The sequence below is a fragment of the Protomyctophum parallelum genome (assembly GCF_964188405.1).
Source record: "Protomyctophum parallelum genome assembly, chromosome: 9".
In the NCBI taxonomy this organism is placed as follows: Eukaryota; Metazoa; Chordata; class Actinopteri; order Myctophiformes; family Myctophidae; genus Protomyctophum; species Protomyctophum parallelum.
Window position 1 is genome coordinate 4,546,912 of NC_139706.1, and position 18,063 is coordinate 4,564,974.

General features: G+C 44.5%; 1 protein-coding gene across 1 annotated transcript in view; it reads left to right on the forward strand.

The window, feature by feature from the left end:
- Positions 1-17,247, forward strand: part of LOC310863963 (period circadian protein homolog 2-like) — a gene marked incomplete at both ends in the record, with an annotated part of 35,689 nt that extends 18,442 nt beyond the window's left edge. The window contains 19 exon segments of the mRNA XM_083772497.1: positions 453-539; positions 962-1,116; positions 1,371-1,492; positions 2,249-2,450; positions 3,822-3,873; positions 4,453-4,595; positions 6,595-6,673; positions 7,391-7,497; positions 7,816-7,969; positions 8,135-8,243; positions 8,929-9,181; positions 9,944-10,106; positions 10,758-10,837; positions 11,169-11,363; positions 12,741-12,971; positions 13,525-14,789; positions 15,039-15,316; positions 15,791-15,941; positions 17,092-17,247. Of these exon segments, the coding sequence (XP_083628623.1) occupies positions 453-539; positions 962-1,116; positions 1,371-1,492; positions 2,249-2,450; positions 3,822-3,873; positions 4,453-4,595; positions 6,595-6,673; positions 7,391-7,497; positions 7,816-7,969; positions 8,135-8,243; positions 8,929-9,181; positions 9,944-10,106; positions 10,758-10,837; positions 11,169-11,363; positions 12,741-12,971; positions 13,525-14,789; positions 15,039-15,316; positions 15,791-15,941; positions 17,092-17,247 (3,982 nt within the window).
- Between the last annotated feature and the right edge of the window lie 816 nt (positions 17,248-18,063).

Consider the following 18,063-nt stretch of genomic DNA (forward strand, 5'->3'; position numbering starts at 1 on the left):
ATGTAAATGCTATCAAACAATCTACTGACCGCTGAAGCCTGCACTTAGCATTACATACAATACATGGGCAAGTGATAGTGCTGAGTTGTGTCGTGATGCCAGCCCGCCCTGCCTGCAGCTGTGCTGTACAAAGGGCCAATGAGTGACGGAACGTATGTGGATGGCGTGACAGAATGAGATCAAGATGTTTGCTCGGGCATCAGCGGGAAGTTGCCACCCACTTCAGGGGGTCTTTTGTCCAAGCAACAGTGCTGTCTTCTTCTACTACAACAGTCAGTGTGCCCGTAATTAACTTAAATTAAGGCACTGATTCCACAAATTGAGTTGCCAAATGTAGAAGATTGGGATTCATACCACATTATCAAGTATATCTCTTTTTGAATTGCCCTGTTTAGTTTTGAGATTTTTCTGTAGGCCATTCCATAATATCTGCCTGTTCTTTGTCATTGCAGCTCAAACTCTCACAGCGCCTCGCCTCTAAGCAGCTCCAATGCCTTTAGTCTGAGTTCCCAGGACAACCCTTCCAGCAGCGGCTGCAGGTTAGTAAACATCTTAAACCTTAAACCTTCTTAAATCTGCTGTCTGAACTTATAATGTCCAGTTAACAAGCACAGAGGGGAAAAAAACTGAGCTTGAGCTGTAATTGGATATTTATTTAAGTTTTTACTTTTAGAATGGTTTGATACTTGACAAAATTAATTGGGACGATGCTGTTAGTTTTACTTAAATGGTTTCTTAAGACATTCCTCCTTCCTTGATCTCCTTGACCCCCCCCCTTTACCTTTAAACCAATACAGACAATACAGCTGGTTCTCAGTAGAGCTGCTAACATGTGGCTAGTAATGCACCTCATTTTCAGGGTTGATTTCTAACGGCAATAAAAACACGAATTTTGAGGACACATACAGTACCAAGAGTTTCCCAGTTTGACAAAAGTCTGTCTGTCTCGTGTGCTCTGCAGTAGTGAGCAGTCAGCCAAAGCCAAGACCCGGAAAGAGCTCGCCAAGACCATCAAGGAGCTGAAGAAGCTTCTGCCAACGGAAAAGCGTAACAAGGGAAAGCCAAGCACACTCAACACCCTGAAATATGCGCTGCGATGTGTCAAACAGGTCAAAGGTAAGGCTTTCTTTTCATTTAATTTCAAATTCAGTTCACACAATTATTTGGGCCATGTCATTATTTTACATTATATATATTATTATTGTCAAAATATTTTGAAAATAGCAGCCAGAGCCTATGCTTGTTTGGGGGTCCTTGGGATGGAAGAGTTTGGGGATCCTCTGCTATAAGAGATGTTAAAGGATCTATTTAACAAGACTTTCTGTCCATGTTTAATTCACATTCACCTGGGGTATTTCTTGACTTGACAGCCAATGAGGAGCACTACCATATGTTGATGACCAATGACAGCCATCCGCCCGGCCTTGACGTGCCGTCCTACACCATAGAGGAAATCAACCGCATCACCTCAGAATACACGCTCAAAAGCACCGTGAGTACCTCACAGCTCCATGCCAGTGTGACCGTAGGGCTGACCCCAAATTAATCATATGAAGCCTAGTGAGCTTATCGTGGCCATGTCATAATAATAGGTTAATAATAGGCTTGTGGACCTGCTGTTGGTGCCAAAGATATTTGGCGCTGAGGGGAAAAGAAAAAAAATAACCTTAAAAGGTCACTGTAAGTGCACAGATCAACACCTGCTCATCCAGCAGTGCCCACCGGATCACATGACATGTCGGTCTTTCCTCCTCTACAAAGCACACAAGCATATTGATGATTTCTGCACATAAAGGGACCCCATATCTTCTGCTTCTGCTACATAGCTATGTCTTTCTTTATATTTTACTCTTTTGGATAGCAGTCTTCTAGTAGAACAAAAAATGAACCCGGGCTCCACAGTTAATCATATTGACAAAATCATTGTGCTTAATACTTACACACTTAAACTGCCCTTTGATTGTTTCTAGTTATTAATAATTATAACAGTACATATCATTTATATAGCGCAAGTAGTCAAAGTCGTTTGGCTTCCATCATAGAAAAATGTCGGCAGAGTTTATGGAATTTAATTGAAACAAAGCTACAGCTCATACATGGAGACCTAAGGTTTACGCTGTCGTTCATTAGGATATATTTGCCGTGGCTGTCTCTCTCATCACGTTTGTCCTCTCTCATCATGTTCGTTAGGATATATTAGCCGTGGCTGACTCTCATCACGTTTGTCCTCTCTCATCATGTTCGTTAGGATATATTGGCCGTGGCTGTCTCTCTCATCACGGGGAAGATCATTTACATCTCGGACCAGGCGTCGTCCATCTTGAACTGCAAGCGCAAAGTGTTCGACAACGCCAAGTTTGTGGAATTCCTGGCGCCCCAGGATGTCAGCGTCTTCTACAGTTTCACCACTCCCTACTGCCTGCCCTCATGGAGCATGTGCACTGGAGCAGGTAACCTATCCAGAATGAAACGAATGATTGAGAATGAAATTGTTGTGAGTTCTCACCTATCTAGGCCAACATATGAGATGTTGGATTTCATGTCAGTCAGTAGTACATCACACACACACACACACACACACACACACACACACACACACACACACACACACACACACACACACTCACACTCACACTCACACTCCCATGTTCTATTTCTCAATGCAGCCATTATTTAACGCCCACACAGTGGTCACATATGCACATGAGCTACACCGTGTTACCTGTTTCCTGTTGAATCGATGAAGCAGGACATACACTAACTGTGGGTGACTTGTGCGGCTGTAAGGCATGCAAGCCTATTTCGTATGTAAATTGTTAGACCTGTACATTTAGCTGCTTATAGACTATAACCCGCTTTGCAAAATGTACAGGCTATAGAGCATTGCAGTCCCGCCCCCTTTCAGAACGACGAGGGCATCAGGAAATAATTCCCCATTCATTTTTCCCAAAGACGTTTCAAAAAGTATTTCTTTAAAGCCTCGGACAAAGCCTACCGCCGAGTTGACAAATGTCACCATAAACAATTTTGAATGGATTGGTTGATAGGATTGGATAGGATTGGAAGAAGAAAGAAAGAACATCAACAAAAAGAAAATGAATGGTGCCCTCACATTGGGCGGGACTGTGACGCTCAATCTATATATCTGTCTAAAGAAAACAAAATTGAAAAGGGCTTTTGTTTACATCTGCAAATGTGTCTATGCTCTACTGACCTACTTCAGGCCAGTGTAAACTCATTTTGAGAATGGGAGCATTACACATACAGTAAATTGGTCACTCATTCATTGTCACTTCCCCTTACAGACAACCATCTTTGTAGCGCACTTCTTGTGCTGTACATCTTCTAAAGCCGAATGTGTCTGTGTACCGTTATTACTCCCTTGACATTAGGCCTACCATAGAGTTGCCTTAATTGCCTGCCAGTTGTGTCTTTCACGTATTTTTTCCTATTGTCGATTCCTGCTGTTGACGTCTTTTTTTGTTTTTATTGATTCAGAATAGCCTCTCTTATATCCACCGTCCGTATAGCAGCTTGAGGTGTTTGGACAGAAAGGCCATGTTAGTGGCTCATTAAAAAAAAGTCGTCGCTACCTCGTGGTTACGATATTAACACTTCTGATGACTTAAAGTTACGATGGCCGTTACGATGGCCAGATTAGCTTTAGGCAATATTGCTTTCCGGTTCGTTTGGGGTGAATTTGAGTGTTTAAAACCATTTAGACATTGTTTACTGGTATTCTTTCAAAGTATTACTGCTGAATTCTCTGACTGTCTGTCTGTCTGTCTCTCTCTCTCTCTCTCTCTCTCTCTCTCTCTCAGAATCCTCTCCCAATGAGTGCATGCAGGAGAAATCCTTCTTCTGTCGTATCAGGTGAGGACGGCCAGCTGATCATTTCCTGTTTCAATAACAAGCATGGGGGTCAGTGCTAGGGCTGGAGAGTCAGAGAGATGAGCATGAAAGGGCCCATGGTGGGAGGATGCTAGCGTCTATACTGAGTGGGCAAAAATCCTGTCGAAAGGGGGAAGAAAAGAAAAAAAGGCACGCCAAAATCATAATAGAGAGAATTACTGTGATATAGAGACAACACAGATCATGACATTGTATTTATTTATTTTTGCCCTGGTCACACTCACCGTTCTGTGTATCAATGCTATCCTACAATCACAGACTCAAAATAAGCCAATCTATTTTAATACCTTGAACATTAAAATTTTACCTGCTAACATAATAACCTGTGACCACAAAATAATTACTATCTATGCTATTGACAAACGTCTCTTACCCATTATGATTATGTATGCAGCTGTTTACGTGGTAGACAGTTGGACAGTTAAGAAAGCCAGAACAGAAAGCCAGAAAGCCAGAACAATGTGATAACTATTTATAATATTGCCGTCACATTAATCGTGTGTGTGTGTGTGTGTGTGTGTGTGTGTGTGTGTGTTATAGCGGGGGTAAGGAACATCAGGGGGACCTCCAGTACACCCCTTTCCGCATGACACCCTACCTGATGAAGGTGCAGGATCCCCAACTGTCCCAGGAACAGCTCTGCTGCCTCCTGCTGGCCGAACGAGTGCACTCCGGTTATGAAGGTGAGAAAATGGAACAATACACACAAACACAACACACAAATCACCGCGAGCCTCCGGTGTCCTCTGCGAGACATGTTAACCCATTCTGACCTGAGATCAGATTCATACGAGGTTTCCACTGGACACACACTGGTCTGATTAACCCATTCTGACCTGAGATCAGATTCTAAAAATGTCAGTCGTTCTTCGATTGTTCAAAAAATAGCAGACCTACAAGCTCGTATCGCGCCACTCGGTGGCGCGATACGAGTCAATGTCCCATCCACGAGTCAATGTCCCATCCACGGAGCAAAAGCGATATAAGCAGCTTCTTCAAGGTTCAAGTTTATTTAGTGTCCCCGAAGGGCAAATTGGGTTGCAGCATAGACAGTACATTAAACAATGAATGAAACAGTACAAACAAACAAACAGTTCACATAGCGGATACCAGAGTACAAAGGTGCACACAACCATTCAAGTGCAGGCGTTTAAAGTGCTATGCGATAGGTCATAAAAGTGCGTGTGCATAGACATAGGCACGAGATAATACAGTAAAAAGTGAAAGTGCTCATCATAAGGTTATATCCTCGATCTACCCACAGCAGCATTCAGTGTGTGAATAGAGACCGGGACAAAGGAATGTTTGTGCCTGTTTTTTGTGGCACAATAAGGGGCTCGCAAGCGAAGGCCGGATGGGAGAAGGATGTACTCTCCGTATAGTGGGTGAGCAACATCAGATCGGATACACAGGGCTTTGTTAAGTACCTGTTTCTTAAAGATCTGGTCTAGGCCGTTCATTTGTGAGCCAATGATTTTAGAGGTCACTTTTACAATTCTCCCTATAGGGAATTTTCGTCTCTGATGCATAGATTACCATACCAACAGATAATGGAGAAAGAAATGACGGACTCGATGTAGGCACTGTGTAAAACAGTTCATTCATTGATTCGTGTGGGCTTTGTTGTTGTCTGACTGACGGAGCTATAGAGTGGTGTGCTGCTGTGCAGGCGTGCAGCAGCCTATTCAGTACTTGTGAAACGCACAGTACTTGTGAAACTTTCCGCGGTTAAAACAAAGATTGCGATTAAAACAAAGATTGCGATTAAAACAAAGATTGCGATTAAAACAAAGATGCGATTAAATGCGTTAATTTTTTTAACGCCATATTTTTCGTTCATGTGTTTGGCCCAATGCTGCTCGAAAGTGTGTGGGTGTGTGTGTGTGTGTGTAGTGGCAAAACAAGTGTCTGTTGTGTGTGTAGTGGCAAAACGCGTGTCGCCTGTGTGGCGTGTGCCTCCGTGTGTTGTGTGTGTGCAGCAGCAGCATTACGTGATGTGACAGATCATATGCAAGCGCTACATGCTTCCTGCACGTGTCTGATGTGAAGGATGCAAGCGTTACATACTTCCTGCACCTTTCCGATGTGACGGATGCAGGCGTTACATGTTTCCTGCACGTTTCTATAGTAAGTGCGACTTGCTGTCGCAACAATTGAGAATGAAATTGTGATCAAAGCACGGCTATCTAGACCAACATGTGAGTAAATGTTGGATCATTCAGCATTCACAGCAAACAAATTTAAAAAACGTTTTCAACTTGAGGACGTGGGGTGCCCATCCGATAAAATAAAATAAAGTTTTGAATTCTTTCCAATTTCTTTCAAAGAAGAATTCCTAAGACGTGTACAGAAGTCTTGGGCACACCATGGGATAATTCCCAGGACGTCTGGAGACGTCTTGGGCACAAATTGGGTTTATTAAGCCCAAAATGTGCATTCAAAAAATAACCACTATAAACAACATCGAATAGTGACAATAGTTGTTCTTAAATTAGATTGAATTATTTAGTACCATTTTGGAGGAACAAAACTGAAACTTTTATCCTATAATCACAAAATCACTACAAAAACATGAATATGTTTTTGTAGTGAGTTTGTAGTGAGTTATCTTCTGTGAGTGGTATGAATGGTCAGGTGATGAAGTATAAAGCAGATTTAACGATGTCCCTCCCCTCTCTGCAGCTCCCAGAATCCCTGCTGACAAGCGCATCTTCACAACGACGCACACCCCCAACTGTGTGTTCCAGGACGTGGATGAGAGGTGGGTGGGCCTCCACAAGCAACACAGTGTTTCACACCCATTTCATTCATTAAAGACTATCAGATTCTAGAAAATGATTCTAGAAGACGTCTAAATCATGACAGCTTTCTGAAAAAGCTATGTTTCTATATCGGTGGTTCTCAAACCTTTTCATGTGAAGGACCCAGAAAATTATATGCAATTGCCTATGGATCCCCATCTGAAAATATGTTTTTCCAGGGACCCCCCCCAGAAGCAAATATTTGAGTTAAAAATGTTCGCTGTGAAAGAATATATATTCGAAGATTTGCACACATTTTCAAGTTTTTTCAAAAATATTTTTCCAACAGCTAAAGTTTAAAATAATGGTTAAAGTGGTTAAAAGCTATAAAGTGACACAGATGCGTCCTCAGCCCTCTAAATGGGTTAAATACCACACAATAAATACTACTACATTCTAGCTAGCACTTGTTCATTCAGGGAACGTCTTTAAACTTGGGATATTTGAAAATGGCGTATTAAAGCTGCATAAAAACATCATGAATACAACCACTATCAGGATATTGGTATGTCTAATACTGTATAGCGGAATAGTGCATGCATGTAAACTACCGGTAGGCAGAATAGCTGCCCACCGCTACAATAGGTAATGATGGGTTAAATGCAGAGGGCCAATTGTGTAAATGTACTTGACAATAAATGCATTTCATTAAACTTAACATGCTGCCTCTCCCTCAGGGCCGTTCCTCTGTTGGGCTACCTTCCCCAGGACCTGATTGGGACCCCTCTCCTACTCAAACTGCACCCAAGCGACAGGCCCATCATGCTGGCCGTACATCGAAAGAGTAAGGAAAATAATTATTTTTTTCCTTGGAATTCGAGTTTTTCTGTCAATATAGTGCTTAAGGGTATCAAGCTGAACATGTTTGGGAACGCCTGATCTAGTGTAGTGGTGATAATAGTACCGGTACATGCATTTAAAAATCTATAAAGTTAGAACGGCTGCCTGGGAACCAGCAAGGTCCACGGTTTGATCCCTGGCTTTGTGTCAAAGTGTCCTTGAGGAAGACCCCATGCTGCCCAGATAGCAGATTGGCACTTTGCATAACCCTAACGCAGAGTATTTATGTATTTACCATTTGTGCCGCTCACTGTACCAACAGTTGTGCAGTACGCAGGCCAGCCGTTTGACCAGTCGTCCATCCGTTTCCGCGCGAAGAACGGAGAGTATGTCACCGTAGACACCAGCTGGTCCAGCTTCGTCAACCCCTGGAGCCGCAAGGTCTCCTTCGTCATCGGCAGGCACAAAGTCCGCATGTGAGTAGACGCATACGCATACACATACGCATACGCATACGCATACGCATACACATACACATACGCATACGCACACACACATACACACACACACCCCGACTCAATAAATCACATATAGAGGTCCTCTTCCGGAACTTAACTTGCGTGTTGGCGTGTGTGTTCCAGAGGGCCTGTGAATGAAGCTGTGTTTGCAGCCCCGGCTTTCCACGGAGGAAAGCTCATGGATTCAGACATCCAGGAAATCAGTGAGCAGATTCACAGACTTCTACTGCAGGTTTGGACCACACACACACACACACACACACACACATACACACACACACAATTCAATTCAAAGGAGCTTTATTGGCATGAGAAAACACATTGCCAAAGCAAGTGTCAAAATATAGTAAAAACTGTCATATTGCATCGTTATATACTGTACATTTCATACAGGGTATTCAACTTTTTCGAAACAAATGGCAGCATTTGTTTTGCAGTCACTTTGGGACAAATAGCAGCATTGTTTCTCAAGACTATTTAAAATGTATACAAAAATAAGATGTGTTTAAAGGTAGGCCGCTCTGTTTACATGTGCAGTAGGTCTAGCGGTCTACTTGGTACAGATAGTAGCCCTTAGGGTGGTTGTATTCCACGGGCTAACCTTCTTTTGTCGCAACAGTTCACAAATCCTGCCGCTGTTTTTGAACTGGATGTGTATAATCTGTGGGAAGTATGTTTCTCTGATGTCTTGGTATAGCAGTGGGCAGGTGGTTAGAAAGTGTAGCTCTGTTTCCACCACATTTTGTGTGCAGTGGGTGCATATAGTCTGTCTGCGTCTCTATTGCAAGGCTGTGTTCACTGAGTCTGTACCTACACTGTAAGTCAAGGCTTTCCTACACACAGAGAGTGGTCTTCTAGACTATAGTATACAGTAATCCCATTGCTGCTGTATAACAACCCGTTCCCTCCCTCCCCAGCCCGTCCATAACATGGGCTCCAGTGGCTACGGCAGCAACGGTTCCCACGAGCAGCTGATCAGTGCGGCATCGTCCCGCGAGAGCACCGAGGACGTGGCAATGGAGGAGACGGAGGGCAAGGTCAAGCCTCCCCGGAGCTTCCAGGAGATCTGCAAGGGCGTCCACATGCTGAAGCACCAGCAGGACCCCCAGGTCTACCTGGCCTCCGCATCTCCCTTGATCCCCAAACTGGAGCTGAGGAAGAGCTCTGGTGGTGAGTACACATGGATTCATGTTCTCAGTCGCCACGACTGATTTCGGTCATTTGGATTCCATAGAAGCACCGGAAATAGCAGATCTACAAGCTCAGCTCACAACACGTAGCAGTGTGACGTGAGCTTGTAGATTGCATATTTTCAGTCATTAGTTATTTTAAGAGAGTATTTGAAGTGATCAAACTAGCAATGGAATACAAGTTTAGAAGCAGTTTAGCAGCATCTTCCAGAAACATGAATGGTCTCAGAAATGTCATGATTTCTTCAGCTGGTCGGCCTAAAAGACAACATCATTACATTTTCTTGATATATCTTGATATTTTATTTTGCATTGTTCCATGAGTACAGATGAATACACATGCACACTATTCCATTGACAACAAACGATTGGCAAACATTCATCACACATTGTTAATGTCACTACGTCAACCTTCACGTCAGTGTTCTGGATATAATGGGTGAACATTTGACAAAAATAGCAGATCTAAAAGCTCACAATGCCATTTTCCCCATCTTTGATCTGACGACATATAGTATAGTATAGGGTTGAACTCAATTAGTGTAATCATCTGTAGGAGTACATGTTGACACTCGCAAGTTGAACACTCCAAATTTGACTGTGTATTCAAACTTGGATAGCTATTAACAATGTGTGTTGACTTGGATAACTATTAAAATGTTTGTTCAATTGCTATTAATAAATTAACAACGAAACAATTAGGCTGGAATAAGTGAGCTACAATCATTTTGGTCTTCTCCAGCAGCAGTCCAGAAGAGCCCTGTGGTGTGTCTGAAGCATTCTGAGCCCCCTCTTCTGGCCAAGGATAGTACTACAGCCAGCATGGCAGACCTGACCTGCAAAGACCTGTCTGCAAAGACTGTCTACTCCTACCAGCAGATCAACTGCCTCGACAGTGTCATCAGGTGTGTGTGCATGTCTGTGTGTCTGTGTGCGTGCGTGCTTACAGTTGCACGCATTTGTTCAGTTCCCTCTGTAATGCCTCTCTCTCACCCACACACATTTCAATTTCTTTATTTGAGTCCACATTTATAAAATACATTATCAAGGGCACAAATATTTTCAGTTGCTTCTGATATCCCACGCACTCGAAACATCATGTGTCTCAGTGCTTGAGTCCAAACAAGCCCTAAATGTACAGAATATAGGCAACACACAAACTTATTCACACACACACACACACACAAAGTACACATAGAAGTGTCTATTTGTACGTCTCTAAATGTTTTGGTGAATTGAACATGGTGGACCCTCTTGTAAACAAGTGTAATGCTTACGGTAATTTGGTTCGTCCACTCACAGTTAACAGTCTTTGTATTGAGTTTGTGCTTGAAATGTACTGAAATTCTGCAAACTGTTAATAAATATTGCAGTATTTAATAATAATAATAATAATAATAATAAATTTTATTTATAAGGCGCCTTTCAGGGCACTCAAGGTCGCCGTACAGATTAAAAGCAGTACAAGAACACAGTTAAAAGCAGAAAAATTATAATAATTAATTAATTAATAATTATTTGCGCTCACACTCTGGGGTTTGCCTGTCTCTCATCAGGTACCTGGAGAGTTACAATGTCCCCATCACGGTGAAGAGGAAGTGTTCAACTTCTGACACTGACATGCAGGAATTTCAAGGTACGCACACATGCACACACACACGCACACACACACTCACACACACACACAAGTACAGAGAAGACAACAACGATCGTCCAAATCAAGGCTTTTATTTTATGTCACATAAGGTGTCAGTCTTGTGCGCTGTAGAGAACACTTGGCTTTCAGATGCAAAGACTGATTCATACTAAGTTGTGTGCAGACGTTGTGACCTTGTAGATTGCTTGTTTTCAGTGCAAAACGGCACACAACTAAGTATAAATCAGGCATTATCGATGCATGAGGAATTAGTTTGTCTTTCTGTGGGCCCGTGCCAACACAACATCCTCTCTTGTCCACCCCCTTACAGATCCTTTAACGTTGGACAGCCAAAATGGACTGTCCGACATGAAAGCTCCCTCCGGGGCTGCGGCCGTGGTGGGAAGTCCCCTCACACCTCTCCCTCTGCTCAGCAAGGCAGAGAGTGTTGTGTCCATCACGTCCCAGTGCAGCTACCGTAGCACCATAGTCCACGTGGACGACAAGAAACCGTTGCCCGAATCTGGTGAGCTCCCTGTGTCCATTCTGCCATCCACATGCTAAATGCATGTGGATGGCACGTCAAAGATACAATCTGTATGTTTCATGTCCGTTGTTTCCCTCCCCTGATGGAGAGAGGCAATTGCAAGGATGTTCCAAACTACCATAAAGCTGGCGCCACAAAGATGAATTGGACAATATAAAGATGGCGTCCAATTCAACGTGCCTTCTGGTTCAAATAACTATTGACATCTTTCAAACAGTAGGTGTCCTGCAGACACCAGGGTCTAAATGTATTAATGTAAGAGCAGGTAGACCACCTCCAACCACTGCAGATGTGCTATTTATATTGTATTACCATACTCTATACATACAGCTTGGTAAAAGTCATGTTTCATTGATTCAAATAAGTCCTGGATTGTAGCTTTAACAGAGTGTCATGCATGCCCGTTTGTCTCAGTGATTTGACCTGAAAACGGTTGGCATCCGGAGAACTCGCCAGTTTACCAACTCGCCGCGATTTAGTGCATTTTAGTTTGACTTCACCTTCATTTCAATTGCATTGAATTGAGAGAGAGAGAGACGAGAGTTAACACTAGAGAAAGTAGGAATGCTAAAAGTTTAAACACCAAAGTACCGAAACAATGTAATTCATTAGTAAACAATTCCTGAAATGGTAGGCCTACTTATCATTGGTATTCACAATTGCACAAAATAATTGTATCACTTTGGAAATGAACTATGACATCTGTGAGTTTGACATACTACACTGATAAAGACAGCATGTTAGCATAACGATGAAGACATTGATGAAGAATCTTTGCCATGGTGACTTGGTAAACTGGCCAGTTCTCCGGTATCCAAACGGTTGACGTACGACGAGTAAATCTAAAAGCATAACAGATTCTGTTAAAATTTATTTAGTGTGTTTTTTCGGCTTTCGCCTTTTTTATTTTATATTTTTTATAGAGGGACAGACAGTAGGCTGACATGAAATGGGGGAGAGAGATGGGGGAGTGACATGCCGTAAAGGCCGTCGGGTTCGGGAGTCGAACCCGCGGCACACTGCCAGACTCTGACTACCGGCCAAGGTGCCTGGACCGCTGAGCCACGGCCCAGGCCCAGATCTTATTTTAATGATGTTTAGGACGCAAGAAACACTTTCCTGGGGGTTTTCTGTGTATGTGTATTTGTGTAATATGTGTTTTATTTCAAAGTGTCTGTGATGTCATGGGCACTGGTCTCACTGCTGGATTACTACAATTACCATAATGCTTTGCTGCACTCATGCTCAAAGGGGTGAAGTGGCCCTTTAAGAGTTAGCCCTCCTGCTGTTGTTGTTGTTGTTGTGACTGGCTATTTCTCTCCAACTAATTTGTGTGCGACTGCAATCCCATAACAGAGACCATTGAGGATGTGGCTGAGAGTCCCCCAGTGGTGGTGTCCTCCTCGCCCAGCCAGGAGAAGGAGGCTTACAAAAGGCTGGACATGACCAAGCAGGTGCTGGCCGCGCACACCCAGAAAGAGGAGCAGGCCTTCCTCCACAGCTGCCGAGACCTCCGCAGCGCCAGGACCTTTCAGAAGGACTGCTCCACCTACCTCCACAAGCTCCGAGAGTTGACCCGTTGTCAAGGTACAGCGCAGGGCCTCTCACAATGAACATAACATTAATATTACTCAGTTAACAAAATTATTGTTAATCTTTTAAGATCGGTAACAGTTACCTGAACCAGGGTTAGGTACAGGCTTTAGTTCCGACATACTATTGAACTAGTGTGTCGGATCTGCGTGTGCATCCCCCAGGGTTTCCGCTAGGCATTTGCCTGGTAGGCCAAAATACGTGACCAACAACATCTTATTAAATGTAATACACACTTTTTTTTCCAACCACAGATGCGCTGCACTCTAGCACTGTTCCTTCGGCTGTCAAAAAGCATAATTTATCTACTCCATCATGCAGGGGTGTTGCTTGCTTGCCAAAAAGAACATAAAGTATTTTGATCGGACACATGATATATTATCTACCGGTACATAGGCTACATGATACCAGCATATAGTTAGTCACTTGCCTATATTCTTTCAAAACTCTCTCCAAAGCTCTCTCCATGTCACTGTGTCACTGTGCTTGTAGGTAAATTATATCCACGTTCCTTCCTGAACCAACATGCTATATAATCTCCCTTTAGAATCGCCTGGTGTCCAAGGGAGCTCTAAACCAGGTGCCTACAGGTCTGAGCCCACCGCCAAGAAGGGAAGCCGCAACAGAAGGTCCAAGAAACCTCGACTGAAGCAGCCCGATTCATCAGACAGCGACGCCTCTGACCGCAAACCTCGCCTCCCACTCCAGGGTCTCAACCAAACCTCCTGGTCCCCATCGGAGGCCTCCCAATCAGCTTTCAGTGTTTCCTACCGAGCCATGGTGCCAGCAGCCTACCAGCTCCCTGTTTACCCCAAGCCCCCTGCCCCCCCAGCACTGGGCCCATGCCCAGACCCCTCCCTTTCCACTGGATATGGGGAAGCTCCGCCCACTGCCACTCCATATCCCACCCCTATGGTTACTCCAGTGGTGGCGTTGGTTCTGCCCAACTATCTGTTTCCCGCAATAGGCCAGCTTGGTCAAATGGATCAGATGGGGACGGCTCCTAGTCCAGCTTTCTTCCCTGATCAGACGCAAACCCAAACTGCCTACACTACCCAGCAGCCCTTCCATACCCCACAACCTGCGTACACAATTCAAACACAAGCCTCCTTCAATAGCCAACAACCATTCCCTGCCCAGTCTGCCTACACTATCCTGCAGCCTTTCGAAGCCCCTCAGGCGGCCTACACTACCCAGCAGCCCCTTCAAGCGCCTCAGGCAGCCTACACTACCCTGCAGCCTTTCGAAGCCCCTCAGGCGGCCTACACTACCCAGCAGCCCCTTCAAGCCCCTCAGGCGGCCTACACTACCCTGCAGCCTTTCGAAGCCCCTCAGGCGGCCTACACTACCCAGCAGCCCCTTCAAGCCCCTCAGGCGGCCTACACTACCCTGCAGCCTTTCGAAGCCCCTCAGGCGGCCTACACTACCCAGCAGCCCCTTCAAGCCCCTCAGGCGGCCTACACTACCCAGCAGCCGTTCGCAGCCCTGCCGTCTTTGCCGGTCCAGGCTCCGTTTGTGAGCCAAGCCTCTTACCCAGACCAGCCCTGCTCCTACGGCCTGACCCTTGAGCCCTCTACCTCTGAGCCCAGAGAGGGGGGCGCATCTGGCTCCTCCACCCCGCCGTCGGCGGGCCATGAGGTGCCCTCGTGGCCGTCTCTGTTTGAGTCACGGTGCAGCACTCCTCTGCAGCTCAACCTTCTGAGCATGGAGGAGAAGCAGCGCTCCGCAGAGAGACAGAACAACACAGGGCCATCAGCTGGAGCATCAGGACAGCAGGGAGGAGCTGTGGTCGTCAAAACTGACATCCCTCAGGTGAGAGGCATGGAGAACGTGGGAGGAAGGAGAGGTGTCTTAGAACTGTCAAATGAGGTTGTTAGCAGATTGTTTATCAATAACCATTAAATACTCTTTGAGCCTACAGTCCCGGGCTTTGAGACACTTTAAGACTGCGTAGCTACAGTCAGTCTATTTCCGGTGTGGTGCTGGTCTTTTGTAATGCTTTTTGTTGCATTCAAACACCTGCTGCCATGGATTTGTGATGTTCGGCTCCTCATTTTGCAGATGACGTCTCCAGTGCATGGGGCCCACAGTGACAGCAACTCTTCACTCACTGACCTGGAAGTCCTTCTGCAGGAGGACACTGGCTCGGCCACCTCAGGCTCCAACGACCCCAAGACCAAAGCCATGGGCCGAACAAGGGGCCACTCCCATTCCCAGAGCCAGGTGTCCGGTCAAGGGGAGGTTGAACACTTTGTCAAGTGTGTCCCCCAGGAGCCTCTGTGGCTGCTAATGGCCAACGCGGACGACAAAGTCATGATGACCTACGAGATGCCATCCAGGTGAGTGATGAGCTTAATTGATTCATCATCCTCCCATTGCACGATGGCATGCATCGCTCGCTGAAAAGAACAGATTTTCAACCTACTGACGCCCCGCGGTGCTTGACAATGTGTTATTGTCTGCACGCAATGTGTGAGGGAGCATAAAGAGTTAGGGCTGTATTTTGCGTGTCTTAAGTACCAGGTCTTATTCCCTAACTTGAGTAAACTAAATACCTGGAGGCGTGATCAATGCCATTTGGCTATTCTGAGTGTCCAAAGAGCATTGACCACGCCTCCAGGTCTTTAGTTTACTCAAGTTAGGGAATAAGACCTGGTACTTAAGACACGCAAAATACAGCCCTTAGAGTTCTGGATGTGTAGTGATTCAACAGCTAATACTTGTATTAATAGCTGGCAGGGAAAGTGTTTAATTATGTCTATTGTGTCTACGTGATAATAAATCCTGATGTTGTGTTCCTACCTGACCTACAGAGACATACAGAGGGTTCTGCGAGAGGACAAGGAGAGGCTGAGACAGATGCAGAAGAGCCAGCCACGCTTCTCCTCCGACCAGCGCAGAGAGCTGCTGGCCGAACACCCCTGGGTGAGGAGGGGAGGCCTGCCTTCTGCTATCAACGTCAAGGTCAGCAATGCATCACATGAACACACACCCACACACATTTGACACTGTCATAACTGCGGAGTATAAAGTAATTCATTGTGTGTACAGTTTTGATAATTACGTTGCCGGTGAATAAATTAATTTTCCTACTGGGGTCCATTTGGTTCCAACAATCCCCTAGTTAGTACCTCTACCCTCACATTCAGTAGATCCTGTGATCTTTTGTGGCCAGATGTAATTTCCTGGGGACTATAGTAAATATTAATAAAGAAATCTCAGTGAAATTTTGTAAAAAAGGATGTATTTAGCCCCATGTTTGAATGCCCCCCACGAAAGAAAGCAGCAATTGAAAAAAAGATTACACTCACCTTTTACTTTGTCTAATAACAACCTAAAACCTGAACCTTGGTTGAAAAAAACGAAAGTTGTCCTTTAAGTTGAAGGGTAAACTTAACATTATTTCCGTCCATTTTCCACGGCATACATTTCTTTTTTTTTTCTTTTTTTTTTTACATTTTGTAAAAAATTGCCAATTTAGTAGAGGTGCTCCGATTAATCGGCCACCGACTATTGATCAGACGATTTTCACTACAAATTACTCGATCGGTGATCGACAATTTACCCGATCTGGAGAAATCGCTCTTTTATACCATTCAAGTGGTATAAAAGTCAATCAGATGCAGAGTATAATATAATTTTGCAGCTTTGTGACAGGCCTAAACATTCTCCCCTTCCTCCCCACACACACAAGAACAGTTTAGAAATATTCAAATTTCCCCATACGCACAAGGGGCTATATCTTGCGCCACCCCTTAACCCTTATCCCTAAACTTATGTTTTACTATTTTAAAAACCTTTTAAAATAGTTCAAATAGCTGATCTACAAGCTCATGTAGATGTAGATCGGCTAGTTGAACTACCGGTATTTTAAAATTATTTTCAAAATAGTAAAAAATGGCAAATAAGTTTAGGGATAAGGAATAAGGGTGGCGCAAGATGGAGCCCATCGGTATCGGCCGATCATGAGAAAAACTATCAGGGATCGGGATCGGTCCCCAAAAAACTGATCGGAGCATCTCTACAATTTAGTACTGTTTAGGAGTCCACTCAACCTTTATCCATTCTACACAGTGTATCAATGAGAGTTCTTGTTTTTTTATGATTCCACCAGGAGTGTGTGTACTGTGAGGAGGCAGCATCAAAGCCCGTACAGGAGGATCTGCCAGACATGGACTTGGGGGACATGGGAGGAGAGTCAAGTCAGGAGGGGCAGTGCCCACTGGGCCAGACAGAGGAGTCCCCACTCGAGACTGACTATGGCTCCTAGGCACGCGGTGACCACCAGAGGGAAACACTCTGCCAAGTATGGACCATCATGTTAAGGAACAGACAATTAAAACAGTTACTGTACATGGTCTGCATTTCTGCGGCGTATTTATCCAAAGCACTTTAAGATGTGCATTACAGTCATATGTTCTCACACCAACGGTGGATGCCAGGTTTTCAGGACACTTTGACATGAAGCCAGGAAAAGACTGGGATCGAACCGAATGTAGCCATTAGTAGCCAAGTAGTCCACGGTGGCCTTTCTACATCCGGAGCCACTGCTGCCTCTACCCTTGCCCATTTAGTTATACTTGCATACACACACATATTGTGAACGACGTGAGATAAGATGTATTGTGCATAATGCACACACGCACTTGAAAACCTTTGCTGCGACACTTTATTGTTGTGTCGGTTATGTGGATAATCATGTCGTTTGTAGTGGAGAGACCTGCAGAACAGCCGGTCACATTCGGTGCGGATCAGACATGTCAGTCCCATACATACAGTACTGGGACTGACAAACTCGCACATGGAGCTTAACAAACACGCACATGGAGGTGCAAACATTGTGACCCTAGCATATGGTTGGTTTATGACTTGTTTTAATTTAACATGCCCCAACCCTCTTGAGGCAATAGTTTACAACATCAGCAATTGTTGTGACACTTTGATATAAAAGTCAACCCCAAAGAGTCTGTGGGCTTTATGTAAATGCGTAATAATGTACGTCTCGTGATTATAAAACTTTTGTCTTATTCATTCCAACAATTGGATTTCATTTAGCGAAGGTGATGAAATGTATTGTATATAATTG